This window comes from Lepisosteus platostomus, chromosome 2 (genome assembly GCF_059453375.1).
Source record: "Lepisosteus platostomus isolate fLepPlt1 chromosome 2, fLepPlt1.hap1, whole genome shotgun sequence".
NCBI classification, from domain to species: Eukaryota; Metazoa; Chordata; class Actinopteri; order Semionotiformes; family Lepisosteidae; genus Lepisosteus; species Lepisosteus platostomus.
In genome coordinates this window covers 71,638,426-71,662,351 of record NC_142612.1, presented here as the reverse complement: position 1 = coordinate 71,662,351, position 23,926 = coordinate 71,638,426, and the positions used below count along the sequence as shown (strand labels likewise).

Sequence of the window (23,926 nt, the reverse complement as noted above, 5' to 3'; positions counted from 1 at the left end):
AGCATATCCTTCAAATTCAAATACAAAATCCTCAGCTGAAAATTAGGTTGCAGCAGCTTTGTGTTTCTGTACTAGGCTGTGAAATGGTGTCACAATGTTAATTGGTTCACTGGAAATGGGTGTAAAAAGCAGCCACTCCTTCCTAACACACAGGAGTAAGGTACTCCCTCATTGCATACTCATCACATGCCCTGCTTATTTATTACAAAAAACACTTTTATGTGCTTGCTCCATGCACTGAGAAGTGCAGTTAACATTTGACCAAGCTCCTGTGAGGATGAAAAATCTAAGAATGTTTCTAATAAGATAGTTTAGTAGTTACCACTGTCTTGTGCAATGAAACATGAGGAGTGGGAACACACATCAGGTGGCCACTGACTTGTTGTCTTGGTTTTAACACAGCAGGGGACACTATGATCTACAGTAGGTCCAGGCCAGCTGGGATATTCCCTCCCAAAATGACTGGATGATTGAAGATGTCAGCAGCTCTGTTCACAAAGTGGCCAAAACCTGCATAGAAACCGATGTTGTGGATTCATTTATTGGCCTTTTGTTTGCAACCAACCAAAAACCAAGAAAGACACTTATCTCAAGAATACTGTACTTGCAAGATAAGGTATATGAGCAAAGATGTGTCCCCTTATCCCTTTCCTGGCCTGGGGTCATGAAAAGCTTCAAGTCTGATAAGAAGTGATGAGTGCTGGCAAATGTTACCTCTGTGAAGACTGCCGTTTTCATGACCGCTAAAGCCTCTGCAAAGATGTCATCCATCCTCACTGACACAATGTGTGGCTGGTTTAATCATCTGAGGAAATTGTTGTCGAAAGACCATTATCTGGCAATGGGCTACCTGCCACCTGACCTCTTGTCTGTTACTGTTTGACCCCCGATAGTGTGGTAGAACAGCCTTCTTTGTAGTCTGGCTAAGGAAAAGGAAGTTCTGCTTTGTGTTCTGAAAATATAGTTCCAGTTTTTTAAAAGCACTGCTATACATAGCGATAAAGTTTGCAGTAATCGTTAGCCTAGCCATATGTGCACACTGAGCAGCTATGTATACAACGGAATTACTAAATAAAGCCTGATGAAAATTACAGTTAACCTTCATACATCAGTCACATTCAAGAAACATGCGTTTTGATGCTCTTGAAAAGTTCAAATCATCTATTACAACTAGCTGGGTAACTGCAGCAAGCAAAATAATCAAAAACTTGTAAATGGATGTCAAAAACAATGCTGAAAGTTTTCAACAGGTTAACATATTTTTAAGTGTCGTTTTACTCCCCAGCTTTACTTTCACTTTCTAAAAAAGCTATTTTAAAATTCTCACTTTTCTTTTACATTTTTAACAGAAAGTACTGAAGAATGCGGCTTAAAAAAGAGTTCAGTATTTGCTCATCTGTTCTTGAATTTGGTGAAATGACAAAGAGCCATCTACTATAGCTGTCAAGGAAAATTTTACTGCTCCAGCATGAAACTCTTTGATGATATGCAGCTGCTATTCTCAAGATAAGTATAATATAAATAGAAATATTACTGAAACTTTGTCACCCTCAAATGTCCTGTTCAGGACAAAATGGATGACAAACACGCCACTTGTGTATTTCTATTTGGAAAGTTAGTGATGTTTTCCTTTTCTATTTTATTCACTCCCAGCTAATAGAAGCACCTCAGGCCATAAGTGAAGGAGAGGGAGAGAACGAGAAATAGCGGAAGAGAGTCAGAGAGAGAGAACTGGCTCTCAGGAGGTGTCCTGTTTGCTTTTTGTGATCATCTGCACCTTGGCAACACTATTATAGATCCGCAGTGGAGCATGCATCTTTTTCTCTCTTGTTCTTCTCTCTTTCACTCGCGCTAGTTTTAAACAACCAGCCAATTAACAAATAAAATATCGTTGCTTTCGTCCTGATTAGCCACAGATTAATGACTTGCAACAGATTTCACTCTCTTCTACCATTCATCACAAAAAGTAGGTCATTTAATGATTAAGCCTCCCCGTGGGCCCTGTGTGTCCTGGACTTCAGTGAAGCCTCCAATTTGATTTAATTGCTCTTCTTGGTTTGTGACCTGGAAAACCCAAGTGGCAGCTCTTATTAGCAGGCCCGGCTTGGAGCCATCTTGCACCTCTGTGGTGTGCCAGGGGAGCTCTGCTTTGCTAACTTCATTAGGGGAGATATATAGAGGTCAAGTGCTGCTCTGGCACGCAGATATAAAGCATTTTATCGGCCAATAAACCTGGTTTGCTTTGCTTTGTTTACCAGTGCCTCCCTAGTCCAGCCATTGGTCCCAGATGCTATTGTCTCCTGGTTACCAACACTGCATAAAAGCCTTTGCTGATTTAACTGGTGAGCCTCCTGTTAGCCATAATGTATTTACAGATTTGTTAAGTGGTAAACCAGGGTACATTCACTTTAGCAAAAATAAAATGAAAATGAGATGCAAAAACTCTTGCCTCCTGTGGCTGTTTTCATGCAAAATAAAAGCATTCTGGTCTAACCTGTGCCTGATCAATCCCCTAAGTCCATTGGATTCTTGACAACGGTGAAATATAGCAATGGTTTGCAAATGAGCACCCTGAGTTAACAAAGATATCCTACAACAGAAGTCTACTGTGGCACCTTATCCCACATTCAGGTTAGTCTTACAAATAGCTTTTAAATGATTCACTTGAGAAAGATAAATATGCCAGAGAACAAACATCCTATTTAAAAAACTTGGAGTTATGTGGCTTCTGTGGTGGCAACACAACTAGGAAACCATCTATGTCTGGCATTCTACTGTAGTTAAAATACACCACATAAAAAACTAGTATAGAATTATTAGGCTGCAAAAAATGTTTCACAAGACCACTTTTCTTTGCAATGTAGTCTGTCATTCCATCCACCTAAAATGGATTATCTCAGATTGCCTCCTGATGCCTGTACACAGCAGCTGTATTAAAGATAAGGTGGGGGGTGGGGGTTAGTTTTAGGCTTGGGGGACTGTATGAAGTTACAGTTAGGGTTGGGGTCATTTGTCCAGATATGAATGAAGATCTAATGAGTGGACTCCTGTCCCTTTAGCAGGACTGCAGGCTTCTCAGCTGAATGCAGGTGGTGTCTCTGGGGAGTGACTCACTTTCCGACCCCCACATGACCTGAGGAGAGGTGAGCTCCTGCACTGCCTCCACAGCCACCAGCTCTCAGATCTCCAGGAGAGCTGGCACGCTCCCCCACAGCCTCCACAGCTCAAATTTCAATGCAGTCCTCGGAGAGCCAGTCGTGCAACAGGGAGGGCTCAAGTTACCGTCTTTTAATTGACTTCACTGGCAGACAAGAAAGCTGCCTGCAGCTCCTGACGTACCTGGGACTGTTTTGTATTGATCCTCCTGTTGTCTTCTCACTAGAGACGCACAGATACAAACAGTCCTAAAATGTCCATTAAAAATAAAAATACACTTCTTTGCACCGGTTCACTGTAGGAATGAGTTAAGGCTCCTTAAGCTTGTTTCTTATTTATCTTAACTTTAGGATGATTGTAGAAACTATTATCTCTCAACAAATCGGCTACAATATCATTTCCTAATTTACTAATCCCTGACAATAGTTACACTCCATTTTTGTGTAATCGGTTCTGAAGCAAAAACGTGCTTTTCTTCTGAGAAAAGTAACTGGTGTTTATCGATTCAGCACTTCCTGTTTTTTTTTAATTTGTTCTGGGACCCTTCGTTAGCCTGCCTAGGATGATTTAATGAAACCCCATGTGACAGCTCCAGTCAAACGTGTGCCTGTCAAAGTGCAAGTGCTTGGTTGTAAATGGATGAGCTATTCCTGGTAATGAGAATGGAATACAATGGTAAAAGCCCCACACTGTGTTCCACCCATCCTTCCACTAACACCTGTTTACCTTGGGCCCCATGTGCTAGAATTAGGGAAGCTTCAATGTAATATATATAGCCTTAAATGGGAGCAAAATGGCTCAGCCACACACCTGTGTTTCATCAGGGTAGAGTTGTCAGAAACAGTGGTTTGAAGGTGACAGAAAAGTCCGATTAGAATCGCATAACCCTCTCTGTACTCTTTCCCATCTTTCTCATTTACAGCTCCTGGGTCCACTGAGGTTCACTGATTTATGGGCATGTCACTCTGTTAAAGCATTTGATGCCAGAGCCACCCTCATTGCATTTGGCATCTTAAGTTGACATACTGTAGACTGATTCAGAACCCTCAGCTTAAATACACTAAGCTACACAATTACACCAATATTACAAAAGACACTATACAAATTAGTGTGTTCTCACCATCTGAGATTGCACACTTTCATTATATTCAAATAATTATATAAACCTGAATTTTCATTTTCTTCCTTTGAATTTTTTAACCATTGACTGTGTGCATAATCTACAATTCATTTATTAAAGGTCGTAAAAAATGTTTTCATTTGAAAGTCTCCCTGGCACCTTAGTAGTTGATAACTATTATTTTAATTCAAGGTTCTATGATCATATTAATCTTTCATCATATTAGTATTGCCAGCAGCCATATCACCCTGCAACTCACTACTGGCAACCCACTGAAGCTCAGCAGGTGTGAGCCTGGTCAGTACCTGGATGGGAGACCTCCTGGGAAAAACTATGGTTGCTGTTGGAAGAGGCGTTAGTGGGGCCGGTAGTGGGCGTTCACCCTGCGGTCTGTGTGGGTCCTAATGCCCCAGTATAGTGATGGGGACACTATACTGTAAAAAGGTGCTGTCCTTCAGATAAGATGTAAAATCAAAGTCCTAACTCTCTGTGGTCATTAGAAATCCCGGAGTGTTTCTTGAAAAGAGTAGTTGTGTTACCTCAGCATCCTGGTCAAATTTCCCATTGGCCTTGACCAATCATGGCCTCCCAATAATCCCCATCTATGAACTGACTTCATCGCTCTGTTCTCCTTCCCAATGATAGTTGATGTGTGGTGAGCGTTCTGGCGCACTATGGCTGCCGTCGCATCATCCAGGTGGATGCTGTACATTGGTGGTGGTGGTTACATCACCTATAAAGTATTTTGAGTGGAGTGTCCAGAAAAGTGATATATAAGTGTACACTATGGTACACTGTTGCTATGGTACAAATCTCTTGTGTGAATTATAATCAACAAAAAAAGACCTATAAAGATCAAAAGAATGTTTTGCAGTTTTGATAAAGTCATCTATGCACTTCAGCATCTTCATCTTCAATCTCTTATCTCTCCCTGCATCAGCTCTCACCCTCTCTGTTCTTCCTCTTTCATCAGACTGTTTCTGCTCTCTGTTCTGCCATTTCCTGAGGTTGCTCATGCTCCACTCCTGCTCCTAAGGGGTGGAATGAACACTAAAATGAGGATTGCTCAGTCTCTGATCACCTTTTCTGTGTCTGCTGAAGTCTCATCTGTAGAGTCAGCCAGCACCTGTGATCTCCTACCTCCCAACTACAAGTTTCAATAACTCTGACACTGTATCCCACTACTGATTTTAATTCTAGTTAAACCTTGCTAGTTGCACTTTTTTCAGTTAATACCTGTAAATGCTTATAAACACGGTGTTTGATTCACTGCTTTATACAGTATCTCCACCATATGTCTGTAGCTTTAGTTCTTCCACTTTTTCTTTTTCAGTAAAATGGCACTTATGGGATGTAGCTCTCCCACTTTGTGCTAGCCTCATTTTCTTTTACATTGTTGTAACTACACTTTTGTTCCTTTCACTTTCTCTAAAGGAATGTAATTTTTACACTTTGGATAAGGTTGTCAGATGCTAGAAATTCCACTCGCCTACTGTATATTCATCTATGTGGTTATTTTAAAAACGAGATAAAATATTGTAGCTTTATAGTAGACATTAATTGAACAAATTGCTAGGCAGAGAATTCTAATAAAATTAGAGATTTCTTGATGATATTAATGCTGACAGTTAATTTATTTTTTTAATTGAACACCCTCATAGCCTAGGATTTCCCCCTTAATCTTGAATCAATTAGACTTTTTTACTAAACGTCTGTGTTTGGTTTCTGTTATTGGTTTACTAACATACTTTTAAAGCCAAGGATTTGGATGAAGTTGACATTTTGTCCATGAACACTTTGTCCATGAACATGTAACATTTATGTGCAGCAGATTATCTTTAATGTCTTAATATGGCCCTTTGGAACTTAATATCTTTCAAACAACATTTTACAATCATGCACAGATGTTTATTACACCCGTTGTGGGTGCTCTGTAAATGCAGTTGATCATATTTCTACTCACCTGCAGGAGCGAATTATTACCAGCATCAGGTGTGTCAGTAGACGTGGATGTGGCAGTCACAGTAGCATTTCAAACTATGTGGTCTGTGGTCATCGTAACCTCTATGTGTCTAGAATTCAGTGACTCCCCTTTGTAAGCCAGCTGAACAAAGAGTGGGTTGCTTGGACCTTAAGGGCTATGCTAACAAAAGTGCTGCCGGAGCTGATTAAAAACTAGCTGGGTCTATGTTGAAGGGCTGACCTCAGTAGGTGAGCTGGGTATTAGGGCCCCACAGAAGCTACTGATGGGGAGTTCGGTGTTTGAAGGGCGATGGCGACAGCGGGATGATAAAGCCAAGGTCACAGACCACCAGGACCTTAGCCCTGCCTCAGCTGCCCAGCACTGCTGTTTGTTTGGATAAGTCTGGACACCGAATAACTTCGACGAAGGCTTTTAATCAGCCTGATTAGAATATGGAAGGATGAAAGCCTGCTTTGCTCTGCTAACCCAGTAGTTCAGAGCTGCCTCACCCACCACCACGGGGAGAAGAAAGGTTGACATGGAGATCCACATGAAGAATGGGAGATACTGCTGTTTCCTTTCCTTTATGGACTCATTGTTCAGCATTACACGAGGGATCATCCCGTCTTGGATTTTTGATCTAACAAGGGAACCTTTTCTTTTCTTTCTTTTCAACATTTTTTTGTCTCTTTGTGCTTCCTTTTCTCTTTTTAGTCCAGATGTCTACCTCAGACATGGCTTGTCCTGAAGACTTGTGCGCACACACCAGGAAATATAGTGATATGGAAATCGATTGATAAATAAACTTACGGAGCCCAGCATGTTTGGATCAATGAATCATGGATATATGAAATTTTCTGTTTATTAAAACACATGCCATGCAAGGTTGCTATGTATCTCACATACCTTTGAGGTAACTGAAACAGCAACTGCTGAAATAGGAGATATCATTTAACAGAAAACAAAGAAAGTAGATCTCAAAAGAGCCTCATTTATTTAATTGATTAGTAATTATACAATTCAAATCATTTCTAGCAGACATGGAAAGTACGTCATATGACTCTCCTTTCATTTGAGCATGTTCGCTATTGGTCACCTTGTAGCACACACACACACAGAGCTTATTGGGTCAGGTGGTCTTCAGCTTCACAAACCCACTATTGGCCTGCCCAATGCTGTGCACTGACAGCATGATACACTTTAATGCTTGCATTGTTCTACCTGCCTAAGCTTATTAAACCTTTTTATCCAAATGTGTCAGGTGCCTTACAGAAAAACAAAAAATCAGAAATCATAGTTTCCTTTGCTACATTTGTAATCCCATAAGCAGTCATCCAGCAAAATGCAGTCTACTCGTCCACAAAAGTCTAAACACACCTCATATACAGAATGTGTCCAAACCTTTTGCCCTTTTTTAAGCCACTGAACTATTTATCAATACTATCAAGTTAGCAGACAGTTAACCTATTGTTGTATACTGTAAGAATTAAAAGAAATGTAACCGTTATTTGCACAGGTAGGACAGACGTCTATCCTCAACTGCAGAGTGTCTAACTCATTGTAGCATATCAGCCGTTAGGGATTCGGCCATTTGTAACCCACAAGACGCCTTTCTGGCTCTCCTTTATTTGTGTAGCTCAAGAATGAAGCACCGTACTTGACCACAGTTGTGTCACTGCATCGATTTGCCCAATTAAGCACGTACAAGCTTTCTCCCACATAACCCCACGGGCACCGCTGTCAGCACCGGAGAGCTTGGGGCTCTGGGTGGTCAGGCACTGACCCTGTGGAGGAGGGAGGCGGTGGTCTTGCTTGGACACTCCTGAGTACTGTCTGTCAGCATGGGGGGCCTCGCCTCACGTCAGTGGTCAGAGGTTGAAGAGAAGCCCCGGGCAGGTAGACAGTTTTAATTGCTCCCTTGTGCCCAGAGGTAAATGAAGGAGGATTTTGTCATGACTGACACGAAGCAGTCATGTCTCAGGGCAAGGAGAGCAGCTGGAAAGCTGTGCAGGTCAAAACGAAGCTTTAACATTTAAGGAAGAAATATTGCCAACGGGCCACATTAAGCTTGTACTGTATAGCTCCCAGAGGCAGTAGTTACTGTTAAGCACATACCACTCTACAAGTGTTATAACCAGTGATATACAGTATAGATAAAATATATAACTAATAATACAAATATTTTACTTTTTATTAAAAAAATATAAAATATAACTACAGCTAATCTGATTACTGATTCACTGATTACACACATAGCAGTATACTGTATATATAAGTAGTTCAGGTGGGCAGCTGCGTCAGCATGCGCAGGCTGCAAAGGAACAAGTAATAGGTTTATTCCATGCTGAAAAGAGAAGAAAGAAAACACACCTGAAGAAGGCTCCATGGCCTAAACGTTGTGTTTTCTTTCTTCTCTTTTCAGCATGGAATTAATTTATTACTTGTTCCTTTACTGTATATAGAGACAGTATGTCATTTTAATATAAACACATTGCTCAGTTTAGTTTTCCTTATACAGTATGTACCACTATTGTCAAAGGTTTTGGAAGTCTTTTCATTTTTCTGCGACTTACTTTGTCACTCTTCTCTTTACCCCAGTCAGTGGAGATTCTTTATCTGAAAGAATGAGAGCCATTGTAATCAGCCAGACTGCTCAATAAACTGCACACAGTGTGGGAATCACAACAATACATAAACTCTGACATTGTTTCTCTCAAACAATAGATATTTCCTCACACCCCTGGTCTCCCACTCACTCCCAAAGCCTCAGCAACACCCCTCCTCTTCCTCCCCATTACTTTTAAAACACTGATAGGATGTATATATATCAGTGGCAGTTTGTTTGCATAATTTTCCAATTACTTTAACAGTGTAGGGAGTGGTCTGTAGTCAGGCTAATTAAAATGCAGAGCAAAAGAGCTGCACATTTTAAAGAGAGGGAGAGCCTTCTCTCTTTCTCACTAAATCAGAAAACCGTGACAATCAATATAGGTCGGCAATTTATATAAAGATGAAAAATCAGCGCTAAGAACTTTTCTTGGAAAAAGAAATAATGCAATCATTCTGTCTGTCTGTGGTGAGCCTCTGAGAAGGACTTCTGGTTGTGTTCTTACAGGTCATTAGCAAACTCCAATCCCTAGCTCTAGGCTGAGAGGCATAAGGTCAGACTCTGCCCTGGGGGTAATATGGACATATTCCATCTATCAGCTAGGCAGCGAGGTGTGTGGGGTAACTCCCTTGGCAAGCTTTTTTGGAGCTTTTTTTCAACCCAATCTTTCACATAGCCTAGGGGTTTAATCAGGCCTCAGTGGAACTGTAGCCTGTGTCTAGTACACCAGTAGCATACTGGTGCACTGTAAGGCAAGTTACCTCTCTTCCAAAGTCCTTTCAAAGTATTTCCAGTGGTGAGCCTGCCTTGTTGTCTCGTTGTCTAGTTAAGCTGAACAATTTGGGTTTATAATAATATCGCTTTTCTTCCTCTTTGTGCTATATTTGCATGTGGCACAAATCCGCTGAAAATTACTCTTACCATATGTTTTCTTCAGCGGATATCTTTGTATATTTTACCTGGCCTGGCTAGACTTCAAGTTCTTGATTCATACTGCAACAGGAGGGTATAAAACTATATTTAAAACTTAGCATCCTCTGTGCTTATGCAGAAAGTGACCATTGATAACAGTATTTGTTAGCATCGTTGTTTCTTTAAAAATACAAAGCGAGAATAAGTCATATAAATGCATTTCAGGTTAAATGCTTAGGTTTATTTCATGTTTTGTTGTTAGTGCAATATTTTATTTCCACAGAACAAATGTAAAGAATGACTGAATTCAAATGACATATTATTGCGTTAATGACATTAATGCTTTCAGTTTTCCTGATAACATACAAACATATAATCCAGAAAAATATCGGTTTAATGATACCTTTTACTTTGGAAGGTGATCAGAAAGATGGCTTTCATTATCGTTTGCAGTACAGTAGCTTTAACTTCATCTTCAGTGAGTTAGTGCCTTTAACCACAGCTAAGGAACCCTACCTACAGTAATCCTTTTCTGTTGGCTAGCCAATGAAGTTGCTCTTAAATTTCTATGTACTGTATACAAATCAAAGTGAAAATGAATGACTTTAGACAGATGTGTATTAGAAACCAGCAAGATGTATAACAAATTTGAAATAGCATTAGTGATAATGATTTACCTATGTCAAACAGCACATGAATGGCAGAAGACCTCATTATCCACTGGGGTTTGCAAAGGTGTTAAGTCGGCCACCTTTCCAAAGGTGAAGGGCTACAGTAGCTTCAGAAAATGTCCTGTCTCTCATTCTGCCTCAAAACAGCAGACTAGTGCTGAATAAGGGAACAACTATAGACTGAACTATTGCTTGAAAACATTGGGATGCTGCAATCGCATTGTCTATGCATTAAATGCCATAATTATTTGCCTTCCCGTGGTAAAAGAGGGGCTATATATTGAGACAAAAAGGAGTCTCTTTCCTGGGAGTGCTATTTGAGATGGGATTGGAGAGGGCAACAGTTCTCTGTATTGGCAGAGCAAACATTCTCCACTACAGATCACAACAAACTATGTGTGTGTTTTCAACTGCACACACACCCTTTCTCCCTCAGGAAACAGCCAGTGGCCTAGCTAGGGCTTGCACTCAGGCTGGACAATGGAAACAATGCCATTAGCTGGTGATTGTCAACAGCCTTCGGGAGAGTTACAGTTGTCCAAGACTTTAGTCCAATATTTGGAGAAACTCTTTGCAGTAACAGCTGTGTGACACCCAGTCTTCCTTGGCGTGTGCACTCTGTGTACAGCTCTTTAATCTGCTGAGGGCTTTGGCACGGGGCGACAGGCAGGTGAATAAACAGGCAAATTGTAAAACAGAACTTTCTGCAAGGGAAGCAGTTGAATGCTGACCGACTTGTTCCATCCTAACTACTTTTTTCTTTTAAATAATTCACTTTCTCCATATACCGTTAGTAACTTGGCTCTAGTTTTCCTCATCCATATTTTTTAGCACCTTTGCATGTACAGATTGAATTTATATTTGAATTATGCTATTGAACTTAATTAATGTTGTTTACATTTACTTAAGGCAAATGGCTTTATAAATTATAGGAGGCCATTTAACCAAACTTGAATTTGCTTTCCCTTAGGTGTATCATAACAGTCTTTAAATAAAGCCCTGCTTATCAATATGTACGTTTCTTAACACAGTGACACAAAGAGTCAAGTGACCAAGCAGACACTGACACATTGAAGTGATGAAGAAATAAATAGTTTTCTTCTCTGCAGCTGCAGACTAAAACAGCCAGAAATTTAACTGGGATAATGATTAAACAATAATTAGGAAAGGAGTATACAGGAGCATATACCCTTAAATATCTTCCTTTTTTTAAGTACTTTGGTAGGGTCCTGTAAAGACTTTGATGTTTTAAATTCAGTCAGCATTTACAAAATTATATAAAATAGTTTTTCAAAATTGACAAGATTGACAAGCCAGAATTTTAATTAAAAAGAAAATAATCAAAGACATCTATTGCCCAACATGGTTAATATATGGCATTTATGGTTTGTGATTGGAAGACTATTGTATGTTTTTTATATAACTCAGCTTGGTAAGTAAGATTTTGCCGAAATCATTTTAAAATTTGGAAACTGAATAAAGATACAAGAATGATCTAAAGGAGAACAGAGTACAATATGAATGACAGAAAACCTTCAGTAAAGAGCTGTGTGGTAACTAACCTACCCTATTTATCAATTCATGCCCAGTTCTCATTGAGCACAGCCTGTATCACTAAGTAACATCAATATGAATAATCCAATATTATTTACAGGAACTTTATATAAACTCAATAGCATCTATGTAACACACAGCAGAAGCAAAAAGAAAGTGAAAATGACAAAAACCTGAGTTCCACGGCATGAGCACAGCTAAATCAGTTCCCCACTCTTAAAGAGCACCAGTGGCTGAGCACGTGAGCACGGACAAATCAACGACAAAGATCTTACTCACATACTAATCAACCAATCTATATATTCAAACCCCTTTTCTACCTAACCAGTTTTATCCATATTTTATTTTTCAAACCACGCAAAAAGACAGAAAGCTAGTCTGCTCTCTGTATAAATGCCAGGGCTTTGCGTTTGTTTGCACAGGGTTTTAAGACTGCTAAGATACCATTCATGCCAGTCAAGTAATGTCACCAGACCCTTTTTGGTTTGGCCACACAGTGCCACTTTAGTAATGAAAGAAACCTTCAGTGTCTCCATCTCAGGACAAGTGGAGCAGTATCAGGATCCCTTTTCTAAGAGATCAGTCACACTGTGGATACACTTTCATCCTGGCAACCAAGAATGTGTATGGAGCTGTTTACCTAAAGGATGAGCTACTGGGCCCTGGGCCTCACCTGCTGGCCTCATAGTGGTCATGAATATGCACATAATCCTCCTAAAACCATCCCACCAGCCACAACACTGCCATGAGCCCCTGCCTTTCACTTGGTTGTTTGGCTCTCTATTATCCATGACAACTCTCATCTCCACATGAAAGTAGGCCTCTGGCATAAGCCACAGTGGAGTCTTTACTCCTGTGTTTCTGCTTCTTTTATTTTGGTGTATCAATTGATGTTTACTGGGCGACGGGTGCCTAACACCAATCTAACAGCAAGTCTTGTTCTCTCATCTGTTACGTATGTGTGTGGGGGGATGTGGCCACTACTGCGGATTCCACACAGATTAGGCCAGAGATATAGGTTTGGCATTAGTAATTAATTGAACCCCCGCTTTTCATTTTCAAGAAGCTAATTCAATTCTAATTCATTCCCACCTTTGAATTATTTTTATTTAAGATCTCTTAAATTAACTACAGGTTAATAAATCACTGGTTTCATAAGTTGACAAAATCAGTAAATAAACAACCTGTGTTGTTTTAGTTACTAAGTATTACTTAGTAACTAAAAATCAACATTATCAGCTAATGATGGCTGAGGCGGCTGGAGTTCTTTAATCATCCTCTGTGTCAGACAGAACTCTGGGGATTCTAACCTCTGTGACCTGCTCTGATCGGACACCGAAACACACCCCATTACATAGTTAGAAGGCTGTACTGAGGATGTACCCAGCACACATAAATGCAAAACAAACACAATGTAGGTCCTAAAGTATGAGGCCCAAGGGAACAATAATCTAGTTGTTGGTAGACACTAAGGAATGAGATCTGTTTCTTCCACAATTACATTTCATTGCTGCCTAAAGCAGTTACAGCTGAACACTTGTACATACGTTTTTAATTGGTGAAAAGAATATAGGAGAATATCAGATTTGTCACACTGATCTGAGCACTTGCACAAGGTTTATTTTTGTTTTAAGGAAAGCACAGACTTGACTGCAGAAAACGCATTGGGACCAAGCAATGTGGTTTTTTTTCTCCGTGTGTATTTGAAAAATCACAGCATTCCTTCTGGAAACCGGCAGGCACCAGTGCGTTCTCTTCTGCAGTGTGGTAAGGGGAGTGGTGAAATTAAGAGTGGTGGATTTCAAATTAACGATATGGACAGGTTTCGGTGCGTTCGCTTGCCATCAAGAATGAAACGACAGCAAGCACTATTCATCTTGCCATCTTCTCCCCACACACACTCCCCGCCAGTAAAAATTGTTGAAGATGTGGTTGCTCTTCAGCCCAGGGTTACACAAGCAGAACAGCGGAGCTGTAGGACAAATAAGCATTGGTGACCAGCAAACAACAGACAGAAGTTAGAGAACACTGCTCCTCTCCTCAATACCCCCCCCCGTCGAGGTGGCTGGACGTGCGGTATCCTGCATGCTGGCACATTTGTGCTCTGTCGGCTGTGCACAAGGCCCTCCATTAACTCCTAACCTGTACAGAGACCATAGGGAACAAAGAGCAGGCCGAGATGTCCCATCCCTCCGACAAGGCTGCAAACAAACAGTAACACGGACACAACTGTCCACCCCCTGAATCACTGAATTTATTTACCTACCCCAGAGCCCATTCATGAACTTTAAAAAAAAAAAAATCAACAAAGAACAAGGCGGCTTTTTTTTTTTTAAAGAAGGGGAAAAATAAAGCTTTGGGGCTGTCTGCTACATTACAAGATTTGACAGGCCTTTACCAGTCCTCGGCTTCTTTGTGTCACCCAGATAATAGGGGAAGCACAAACTGAGCAACTGCCACGTTGTGCCTTGACTATTAGTCAACGTGACGGCCTTTGGAAATGCTAATGGTTGGTATAGTGTGTCCTCCCTGGCCTGAGAACATCGTTATCCGATAGCACAAAAGGATTTGGTGTGGTGGTGGTGGTGGGGAGGGGGGCTGACTTTTTCATTTCTTGAAGAAGCTGAATGAAGTCACAAATTGAAGGTCTAGCTTTTTAAGGGGGGGGGGGGGGGATATAATCATACTCTTTGAAATGGGAAAACTGAAAGTTAGCAAGGGCATAGAAGACCCACAGGGCTCGGCAGCTCGTAGGCATGCCCCCTCCCTGACTGGGTTTCGGCATGCCAACAACAATTGCACCCTTGTGAAACGCAAGGGAAACCCACCAGCTAAAGCTTTATTTGAAAAACAAGACCTATACCCCCAGCGTTATCAATCAGCTGACCAGCAGAAGGATTCTCAAAACTGCGTTGAGGGAGAAGGGTGGGCACTTACCTAACCTCAGACTATAGTGGCTTACCAGTCATGGAGTCTACCTTGTAGCTGTAAAAGGTTTATGATTTTGTATACAGAAAATAATCTGAAATAAGGAGTATCTCTTGAGCTTTTCTTTACAGATTTATCCTAACCAGACTCTTTCTCGACGTACAGTTAAAAGCAAAATAAAGTAAGTGCAAGCCTGATCCTCTTTACATACTGTGCTAATGGAGAACAAAACTTAAATTTAAGCTGGGGTCCCAATCTATGTCCTCTAATGGTGCAATCACAGGGTTCCTAGATATCCTTAAATCATCTTAAAATCTAGGAATAGTGATCCCTGAGGTTAGCAATCCCTGGTTTATGAAATCAGGATGCTGACAGGGATCTGCCTAAGCATCATGCTGAAGGAAGAAACAGAAGCAGAGATCCAGAAGACACTGTACAGACCATGCTTTAATAAGCAAACCTTGGGCACACAGGATTGAGGCGAACTGAGCAGATCTCAGTGTACTATACTGTACACTGCACGATTCATTGTCATGAAAGACTACATTTTGAATTGCCTTCACTTTTTCATGGAAAATGACGTTTTTATTAATGTCCTTTTTTCAACACAATCACGTTTAATAAATACAACACCTTTGATGGGATACAACATGCAAGACCTTAACTGGTAAAACAAAGGAATTCTACAACCCAGAAATCTTTCATGTTGATCAAAGCATTAAATACTGGAAAGAAAAGTATGTTCTGTCACTCTCAATTACTGTACTATATCTGTATATAGACAATATTTACTTTTTTATCACCTTAGCAATGACAACAGGACTCATGATTTTATATATTCCAGTGGCATACCCTTATTGACCAACAGGAAGTTTCCTGAACAATAAGTTTTCAGCAAAAAATAGGGAAGAAACAACTCAGCCTAAACAATATGCAATATGCAAAGAACAGACTTCCTCAAGTGCCATCTGAGAGTTTGGCTTAAATTAGGTTAAAATGTTTTAATATTCTAATACGTTTCCATGGAATATAATTATATGAATAGCCTATAGTGCTGGGCAAATGTGTGTGTGTTGAGCATTTGGATTTAGAATCAGACTTTTTGGAACTGCAAAAATAAATGAAAGGTTTTCTTTCACATTCATTTACCTTGGGGACGGTGCTGATCCTAAGTACTATGAATGCCAACCAAACATTTTGCATTGTTCCAAAATGCTCTGTTTAGAATCTTTTTTGCTCAAAAGGAATTTACTTGCTCTAGAAGATAAAATGCTTCCTGTCCCAGCTGCTTTTATTGACTGCCAGTGTTTAGGGGGCTTTTAAAACTAGGCATCTAATGGAAATCAAAGCTGTATCCTAGCTGGCTGTGGCAGGAAGGATTCTGTTGCTTTTTTGATCTTGTCAAAGCTTTCTCTGCCAAAGGGACAACACACGTAGGCAAGCACATCAGGAAAAGACAAGACAGATGACAACGTGACAGGGAGAAAAAGTACAACAATTTGATAATGACATTATACTCAATTCACTGAGCAAACAAAAGCAGAAAATTCTGGAGTCTGTATCAATACAACTGTGTTATACATAAAGATATCCTTGATGAAAAAAACACATTTCTCTTAGAATGTGTTTTAATGATCATTTTTTTAATCTACAATGGGTATTAAAATAAAATACTAAACCTAAGTGCTGTATCGACAACAAAGCTGTCCCTTCTTACTTATAGAGAAGACATGAGTTTTAAACTAGTGAACCAATGGAAATTCTATTCTAGAGACTGTTCCAGAAACATTAAAACACACAAAGGTGGTATCTACATGTATGTATGCTTTAGGGAAAGCAACCTTGCCACATTCGCTTTGCTAACTAAAATAAATGCCTTCGGTCTTTAGCAGAACAAGAATGTAATTCGGTAATGACTATCAGCCTCCATTCATCTGGTGGAATTCAGAGTAAAGAAGGCTTCAGCCCCAGTCTCTCAGAGCATTCAAATTACAAGCAGATCTGACTGCAGGCGATGATCCAGTCACAAGTTCCTGAACGTCTAGGATACCACTAGACTGAAGGCAGTTTCAGCTCCGAGAGTCTGTCTGTTAACACTCACTTCCTGCATCCTGAGATCCACACCACATTAGTTCAGAGACCAATGTGCTGAATCAGTAACAGATGTAGAATGGTGTAAGCGTTTAATAAACAGCAGCAGGTCTTCCATAAGGGGAAAAAGCTTTTCCCTCTCTACAAAACCCCTATTTATTTGAAACAGGCCAAAACCAAGGAAATTTTTTTTTTACATTTTAACAGTTCCAAAATTGTTAGCATCTGGAACATACTTGGTTTGTACTGGATGCTGTGAGCTATTTTCAGAAATATACATATAGCTGTGATAAAAAAACCCACAAATAAACTGGTGTGCATCCTTTATCGGTGACAAACAGCTTTTAGGTGAGAGAAACTATACACAAAGTTCTACTTCACATTCATCTTGCTTGTTCAACAGGCTTAAATCCACCTTGTATTTCAGTAAGAAGATTTTAAAAGGGGTAAATCATTCTTTTGGAAATTTTGTGTGCCAAAGTATTAAGGCCATAAAAATTAAAGGTGGGACGCAAATAATTAGCAGTAATTTACAACAGAGTATGAGGACATATTTGTCATCTCTGATCAGTGCATATTCTATGTGATCCAAGGTCTGCATCCAATGTCTCTGAAACAGATAAAAAAAGACATTTGATTTAATAAAGACTTACAAGTTGACTGAGTGCTGATTTCCATGACCTTAAGCGATGATTTTTACTTGATGGTCATTGTACTTCTAGAAAGATGTCTAAAAGGAGTGCTTGTTTTTTTATTTTTCCTCCTGTATGCTAGTTACTACAATATCATTGCTCCTTTATGGTTATCATTAACATACCTACAGTACATCATGACAGTCCAATACATAGCTCCAGGGGATACGTAAGACTACAGTACTGTACCTGTTTCTCTACTTCTCCTGGTGAAGGGCTTCAATAAAGGCTTCAAGTTTCTCCTGAATTTCTCTGACCTTTTCTATAAAAATGAAAAAGAAAACAGATATACTTGATTATAACCGTGTTTTTCAAAATCACGTTGTAGGCCTTAAAATAATTACAAGAAAAACTCAATTTCTAGAGACTATTTGGTAAAACTTCTCACGTTCTAAGGAGTTATTTAAAAGATTTCTCAGGGATTAGAACAGATACCACAATCTCTTTCTAATGTGATTCTTCCTCTCTTTACCTGTTCTAAAGCATCAATCAAGTTGGTCATAAAAAACGTAGCTTCTGAAGGTGTTAACACTTGTGAAATAGGCTTGGCTCTTATAGCAAATGCAGCAAACAAATATCATGTTCTCCAATCTTTCTTGCTAAAATAACTCCCTGTCTTCTTTCTATTATACTTTTTTCTATCTTGTATCAAGTACAGTGCAAGAGCAGATGGTACTCTCCTATTGACAGTTTAAAAAACTATAAAGGTGCGCTTTGATGCTGTAAGTAGATCTAATAATGAATAGAGGGTGTAAATTTCCACTTAGCCTGACAAGAGCAGTAAAACATAACCTCATTGCCACATCAAAGACTGTTCTGACAGGTCTTTTGTTTTGGATATGGAACGTATATCGAACGTATAAGCAGTAAGACTGAACAAGGCCTTTTTGGCCAAGATGGAAATAAATTACTTCAGTATCACTTAATGCATGTTTTATTATCATTATTGATATTCAAAACCTAAAAATGACATCCCACGCTTGTTATTTTTAAAAGAACCTCAGGTAAGAAAACCTTTTTAAAAAAGTGATCCCATTGTCCCCACCACCTTCCAGAGGAGATGCTTTCAGATTATTAACGTATGGATTCATTTGCACGGAAAATACTGTGAAAACTAGAACTTGCCTGATTGAAAACTTAAAAGAAGAGGACACTTTCATGCAAAAAAAAGCCAGGATGCATATCAACATTTCTCCATTACACTCGCATTGTTATACATTTAACACAAATTATGATGACTTCAAGTCCAAACAGAGAGAGCTTTAAAGCTTCTTTAGTTTGGCTGTGGAGAATGCATAGGGTTTGGATCCCTGGTGCCCACAGAGCTCGTAGAATATTTTTATGGATCTTGATGGCATATGCAATTGACTCAGTCTAAGGCTTCACTCCCTTCTATTTGCACTACATGCAGTGGAATCGTTTAAAAAAAAACCTTAACGGAAAGCACTGGGAGCTGTGAAAACATGTTCCTTCCCTTGGCGGATGCTAAAAGAAATTCCTTCTCCTTTGATATTCTTAACATATCAGGAAACAAAAGGAGCTTGGGAACGATTACAGCACCTAATAAAGGTATTAGTGAGGGACATGACTCTTTGACATCGCAGGTGCAGAGGTGAAACCCAATATAGCCTTGCAAGGAAAGCAGAATGAGAGATGCTGTTGAGAGAAAAAGTTTATTTTTTTCTTGTTTATTAAAGGGAAGAGACATGTCAGTAAGTCTCTTGCTTTCCAGAATGCAATGTTTTTTTGTTTTTATTTAATTTTAATTGTGCTTCCATAACAAGTCTATTTGAAAGCGATGCAACCCTATAATATGGCTAAGTCTTGTAGATAGAGTAAAGGCAGTTGAGCTCTGAAACGAACAGAGCTCCAGGGCTTTCAATGAAGTAGGAGCTCATGGAAGATAAAAGGTAAAAAGCCAATGGGTAAATCTGCTGACTAGGAAGTCCTCCCAATGAAACAAACCGGTCAATCAAACAGAAGGAAATTAGAAGGTAAACACCGAAATTGTACTGCAATTCCGTTATTTCATATATAAAGCTAACAGTGATCAAATAGTTTATGCTGATCACGGACACATTTGTAAGCTTACGAGTGAAAAGCACCACATACAGATCTGTAACTTTCCTTATTTGCTTTACTAGCAAAGAAGCAACTGTTCAACCAAAGTGTCTGGCACAAGTGCTCTGCGCTTTTAAGGAAAAATGATTTACACAGGAGGCGGTAAATCATCTCTGTCAGTTTCAGAGAGGGAAGGAGTTAACAAGGGAAGCTCCCTGGGCCATAAACTGCACGAATGTCCCAAGGGAGGAAGATACCTATGGAGTCCTGCTAAGCCATAAATCTCCACACAGAAGCCTTTTTCACCGTAAGGAATAAAAGTACTAGTCCCTTACTAAATAAATCCCCTAAATAAAAACCACTACGTTATCACTGACCAGTTTTGGACAAAACTTGCACACAAGAAAAGTATGTACAGAAGGAATAATTTGCATTTTTTTCCACTACAAGTATGAGGTAATGTTAATTTATAATGGGTGAGGTAGGATTACACAATTGCCAAATATAAAAACAATTCCAAACATAAATGTAAACATATTAAGAAGTGTGTAAAGTAGTTTAGTTTTGTGGTCATTTGTAAATGCTGTAGAAAGAAAATATTTTACTAAGACATTGCCACTGTTGATACTATATTATTAAAATGCAATGAAATTACACAGTTTATCACATACAGTAGGCAACTATCAGCAAAGGCACCAGAAAACATTAGTCTATGAACCAGTATTGATGCTAAAAAGTCCTGTCTTCTGCTTTTTTAACAAACCGCATGGAAAAAGAAAGACCAAAAGTCGTTTAGTCACATTTAAACAGCTTGAAAGCTTTTAATAATCTCTGGACACTAAATTAAATGAACAGGAATTCTTAGACACTGAGTTCTATATTGAATGTAACATACTGTATCAATAAAATATAACAAAATATAAAAAATATAACACATGACTGCTTCCCCCTGAACATCATTCATTTTGATGTCAACTTGTGTCTTATTATCCCAATGAGTAAAAAATCATGGCCAAGATAAGAGCTCTAATAGAGGAGTTTTGATAGAGTTCTCAAAGGGGAAGACTAATCACCGCTCCAGATCAGGATCTAAGTTTTGTCTGCTAACAAGAATTTATTCCCAACAAATCTGTAGAAGCATGTCTTTCTCCATTTGGTACACTGCAACAGAATAAAATGGAGGCTACACAACGTATAGAAATGAACAAGGAACCGGGATTTAAAACCTTAGTCTTTAGATACTATATGCAGTATATATTTTAACTGGCTACTTGAACAACTTGCACAAAATGTTAAGATGACTTTAAAATGCTAATGCTTTATTTTCAAGTTCAGCTACCCCTGTTTACAAAAAGCGTAACATGTATTTGCCATTCTGTCACATCGTTTTTTTTATTCAATTGCAGTTGAATTCCTTGTATTAAATTGTTTACTTAAAAAAAAATCCAAAAGAACCAGTATTAGTATCAAACAACGAATCACTGTAAGAAAATATCTCCTTATAAAAAAACATCCTAATAAACCGCCAACAAATTTTAAGAAAGATTTGTGATTTTAAAACACAAAGAATAAGGGAAGTAAATTTCAGAGGGTCTATACGTTTTATTATTTAAGAACACTGTGTGAAACAAGGATAATTATTGTCCTCTACCATCTGTTTTTTTAAGGGAGGAATGCAACAAAATGGGAAAGAAAAGATTGAAACAAACCATTCTTTAAAAGCGGGGAGGGATGGTACACAAATGCATAGATTCCCTGTCTCTGTGCATCTCCAGAAAGCAGGATCTGAACTCCATTTAGTCCCTGTTTACCTAAAAGATGAGCCGCTAGACACATCAATTCATGAGCTGCTTTATCTGGTCATGAATATTCCCATAATCCTCTGGCCTCTATCCCAGAAGCCCTTTTCAGAGGCACTGCGCAGGACCTTTTCCCATTCAGGACACCTCCGAATCCCCCCATTCAGGTCCCTCTGCCCTGATCTCCACATGAAATGATATCTCTTTCACTCCCACTTTTTCAGCTTTAAGCTCCCATATGCCCATTGCTGCAGAAGCTGGTAAAGACTATAATTGACCTGTAATTAGAGTCTGAAACACTGTGGCTGAAGAGAACACCCAGCCGACAAAAGGGAGCTGTGGTATTAAGGGAGGGTTCAGGGCTTGAGTTCTCGTGAACCCAAAAAAAAAAAAAGAAAAAAGCACTCTAATCCGTTTAATATAGAATACCCCGCAATATATCTTATGAAAAGAAAGCAGACGTTAGAATTAAAGCTATATTAAAAAGTGGTAACAGGCTAAGCTACAAGATTTCAACAGTACACATTTGGGAAATGACTGGTCGTATTTTCACGTGATCCACAACTAACAAAAGTTGTCTATAAGGGTGGAAGGAGGATTAGAAAACATTTCTGAACTTTCATGCCACAGCTGGATTTTTCTGTATAAGTGGCTGCCAAGCCAAAGGTACACCATTGTCTGTTTCCTGCAGCTAAGACTGAGGAGAAGTGATGACATACTGTTCTAATGAAACGATTCTCAAGACCTGCGGTGCTCCTGAATGTGTCTTAAACCCATACAGTATGTGTCTAATGCACATTTAACTAGACGTGAGAGGTGAATGCAAAAGTGCCACATAAAACAGGATGTCAACAACACAACACCCAGACAGTGAAAGCCCACAAATCACCATGTGGGCTTATCTTTTAAACAGATGCTGTTTAAAGCATGGCGCGATGGAGGAGGCATGTCCTGATAGTTTCATTTCCAAGAAAGGGTAGCAAAAAGTCACAGTCATCAATTACTGTCTATGTTTGGAGCTTTGCTGACCACTGTGCTTGTCAAAGCCTTCAGGATTCTGGGATCAGTAGTGTTGCTTCTTATTAAAGCAGACCTGCTAATGGCTTTCACTAGAGTTCCACTAGAGAAGCATACTGTATACTGTATATATATAAATAAAAAAAAACATTTACTAACTTTTTAGAGAGATCAAGCCAGGAAAGCAAACAACAAAGTAACTTTAGAATAATCTCTTTTAAAGGCTTACAGATTTTGTGACATTTAGCAATGCTTCTATACTTTGTATTACCACCAAAATATTTATCCTACTATATACTATAAAAACACTACTATGCATAAAATCTAAATGATCAGGCCTTGGAGCAAAGCAAAGACTGAAACAGAAGGTATGCACCTATACACAGAACATAACAGATACTGATATTTATTTGCCAAGTTACTGTAACGTTACACCTGGTACAAAACATTTAAGAATTTTAACACAAATTACATCTTCGTGTATAACAAAATAAGAGTAACAGAAAAATTACTTTCTGTTGAGTAAAATGGCCTCAGACACTTTTCAAGCTTCTTGATTTGTACTGTATGTACAAGCCACTATATATTGACTCCCAATCCTTAATGTAAAAAGCACACAAAGTCCTTGCAGGACATATTTTCTCAGAGATAAGCTACAAGCGAATGAGTATAAGTTTCTTCATGGTATAGTCACGTTTTGCTCAGGTCCAGGTGTACAGTAAGTAGACCACCCGCTTGCTGACGCTCAGGGATTAGGTCTCCTCTGCTTAAACATCATGTGCAAATCTGAACTCCTTCCAGTAAGTATTTAATTACAGAGTAAAGATGGGTCAAACCCATCTTATTCTGTGAGGGCAAGTCAGAGCCTGGCAATGTTACTTAATTTACAGTGTAGCGAGAGGACAATAGAGCCCTACATGACTGAGGGATCTGAGTCCCTGACACTGGGTATGCCTACAGTACATGCTCTGGCACGCAAACTACCGAATGTCATTCTTGTTGATTATCGGTAGTGACCCTGCACAGTGTCTGCAAATAAGGGCTACTGAACAAAAAGACCAAGATTGTTTCAGCAAATAGAGATGAAGTTTTTCTTTTGTGTAGTATTTTTTCTCAAGAAATTACATTGTGTTTAATTTAAATATAATAATGATTCTGTTTCTTTTCTTCTTCAGCTTAAAAATCAAAACTTTGAAATTTTAAATGGTCTTGGTGAAAGCTAGTGGTAAAATAACAGGTAATATTTTTTAACAAGAAATTCTCAATGATTAACATAATATTCTATATTTTAACCCCAAACTGTTTAAAGGTAAAGACGTGAACTGAAGCTGCACAAATTGTGGAGCAGGTTAAC

The 23,926-nt window shown here is 39.1% G+C and overlaps 1 protein-coding gene across 4 annotated transcripts in view; it reads right to left on the bottom strand.

Annotated features, from left to right (window-relative positions):
- Positions 1-15,341: 15,341 nt before the first annotated feature.
- Positions 15,342-23,926, bottom strand: part of opa1 (OPA1 mitochondrial dynamin like GTPase) — a 46,059-nt gene continuing 37,474 nt past the window's right edge. For all 4 annotated transcript variants that reach the window (XM_088616685.1, XM_088616688.1, XM_088616687.1 and 1 more), the window contains 2 exons: positions 17,885-17,957; positions 15,342-17,613 (listed from right to left, as the gene is read on the bottom strand). In XM_088616685.1, the coding sequence (XP_088472811.1) occupies positions 17,893-17,957 (65 nt within the window). In that variant the 3' untranslated portion in view covers positions 15,342-17,613; positions 17,885-17,892. The remainder of the gene's footprint in view (positions 17,614-17,884; positions 17,958-23,926) is intronic.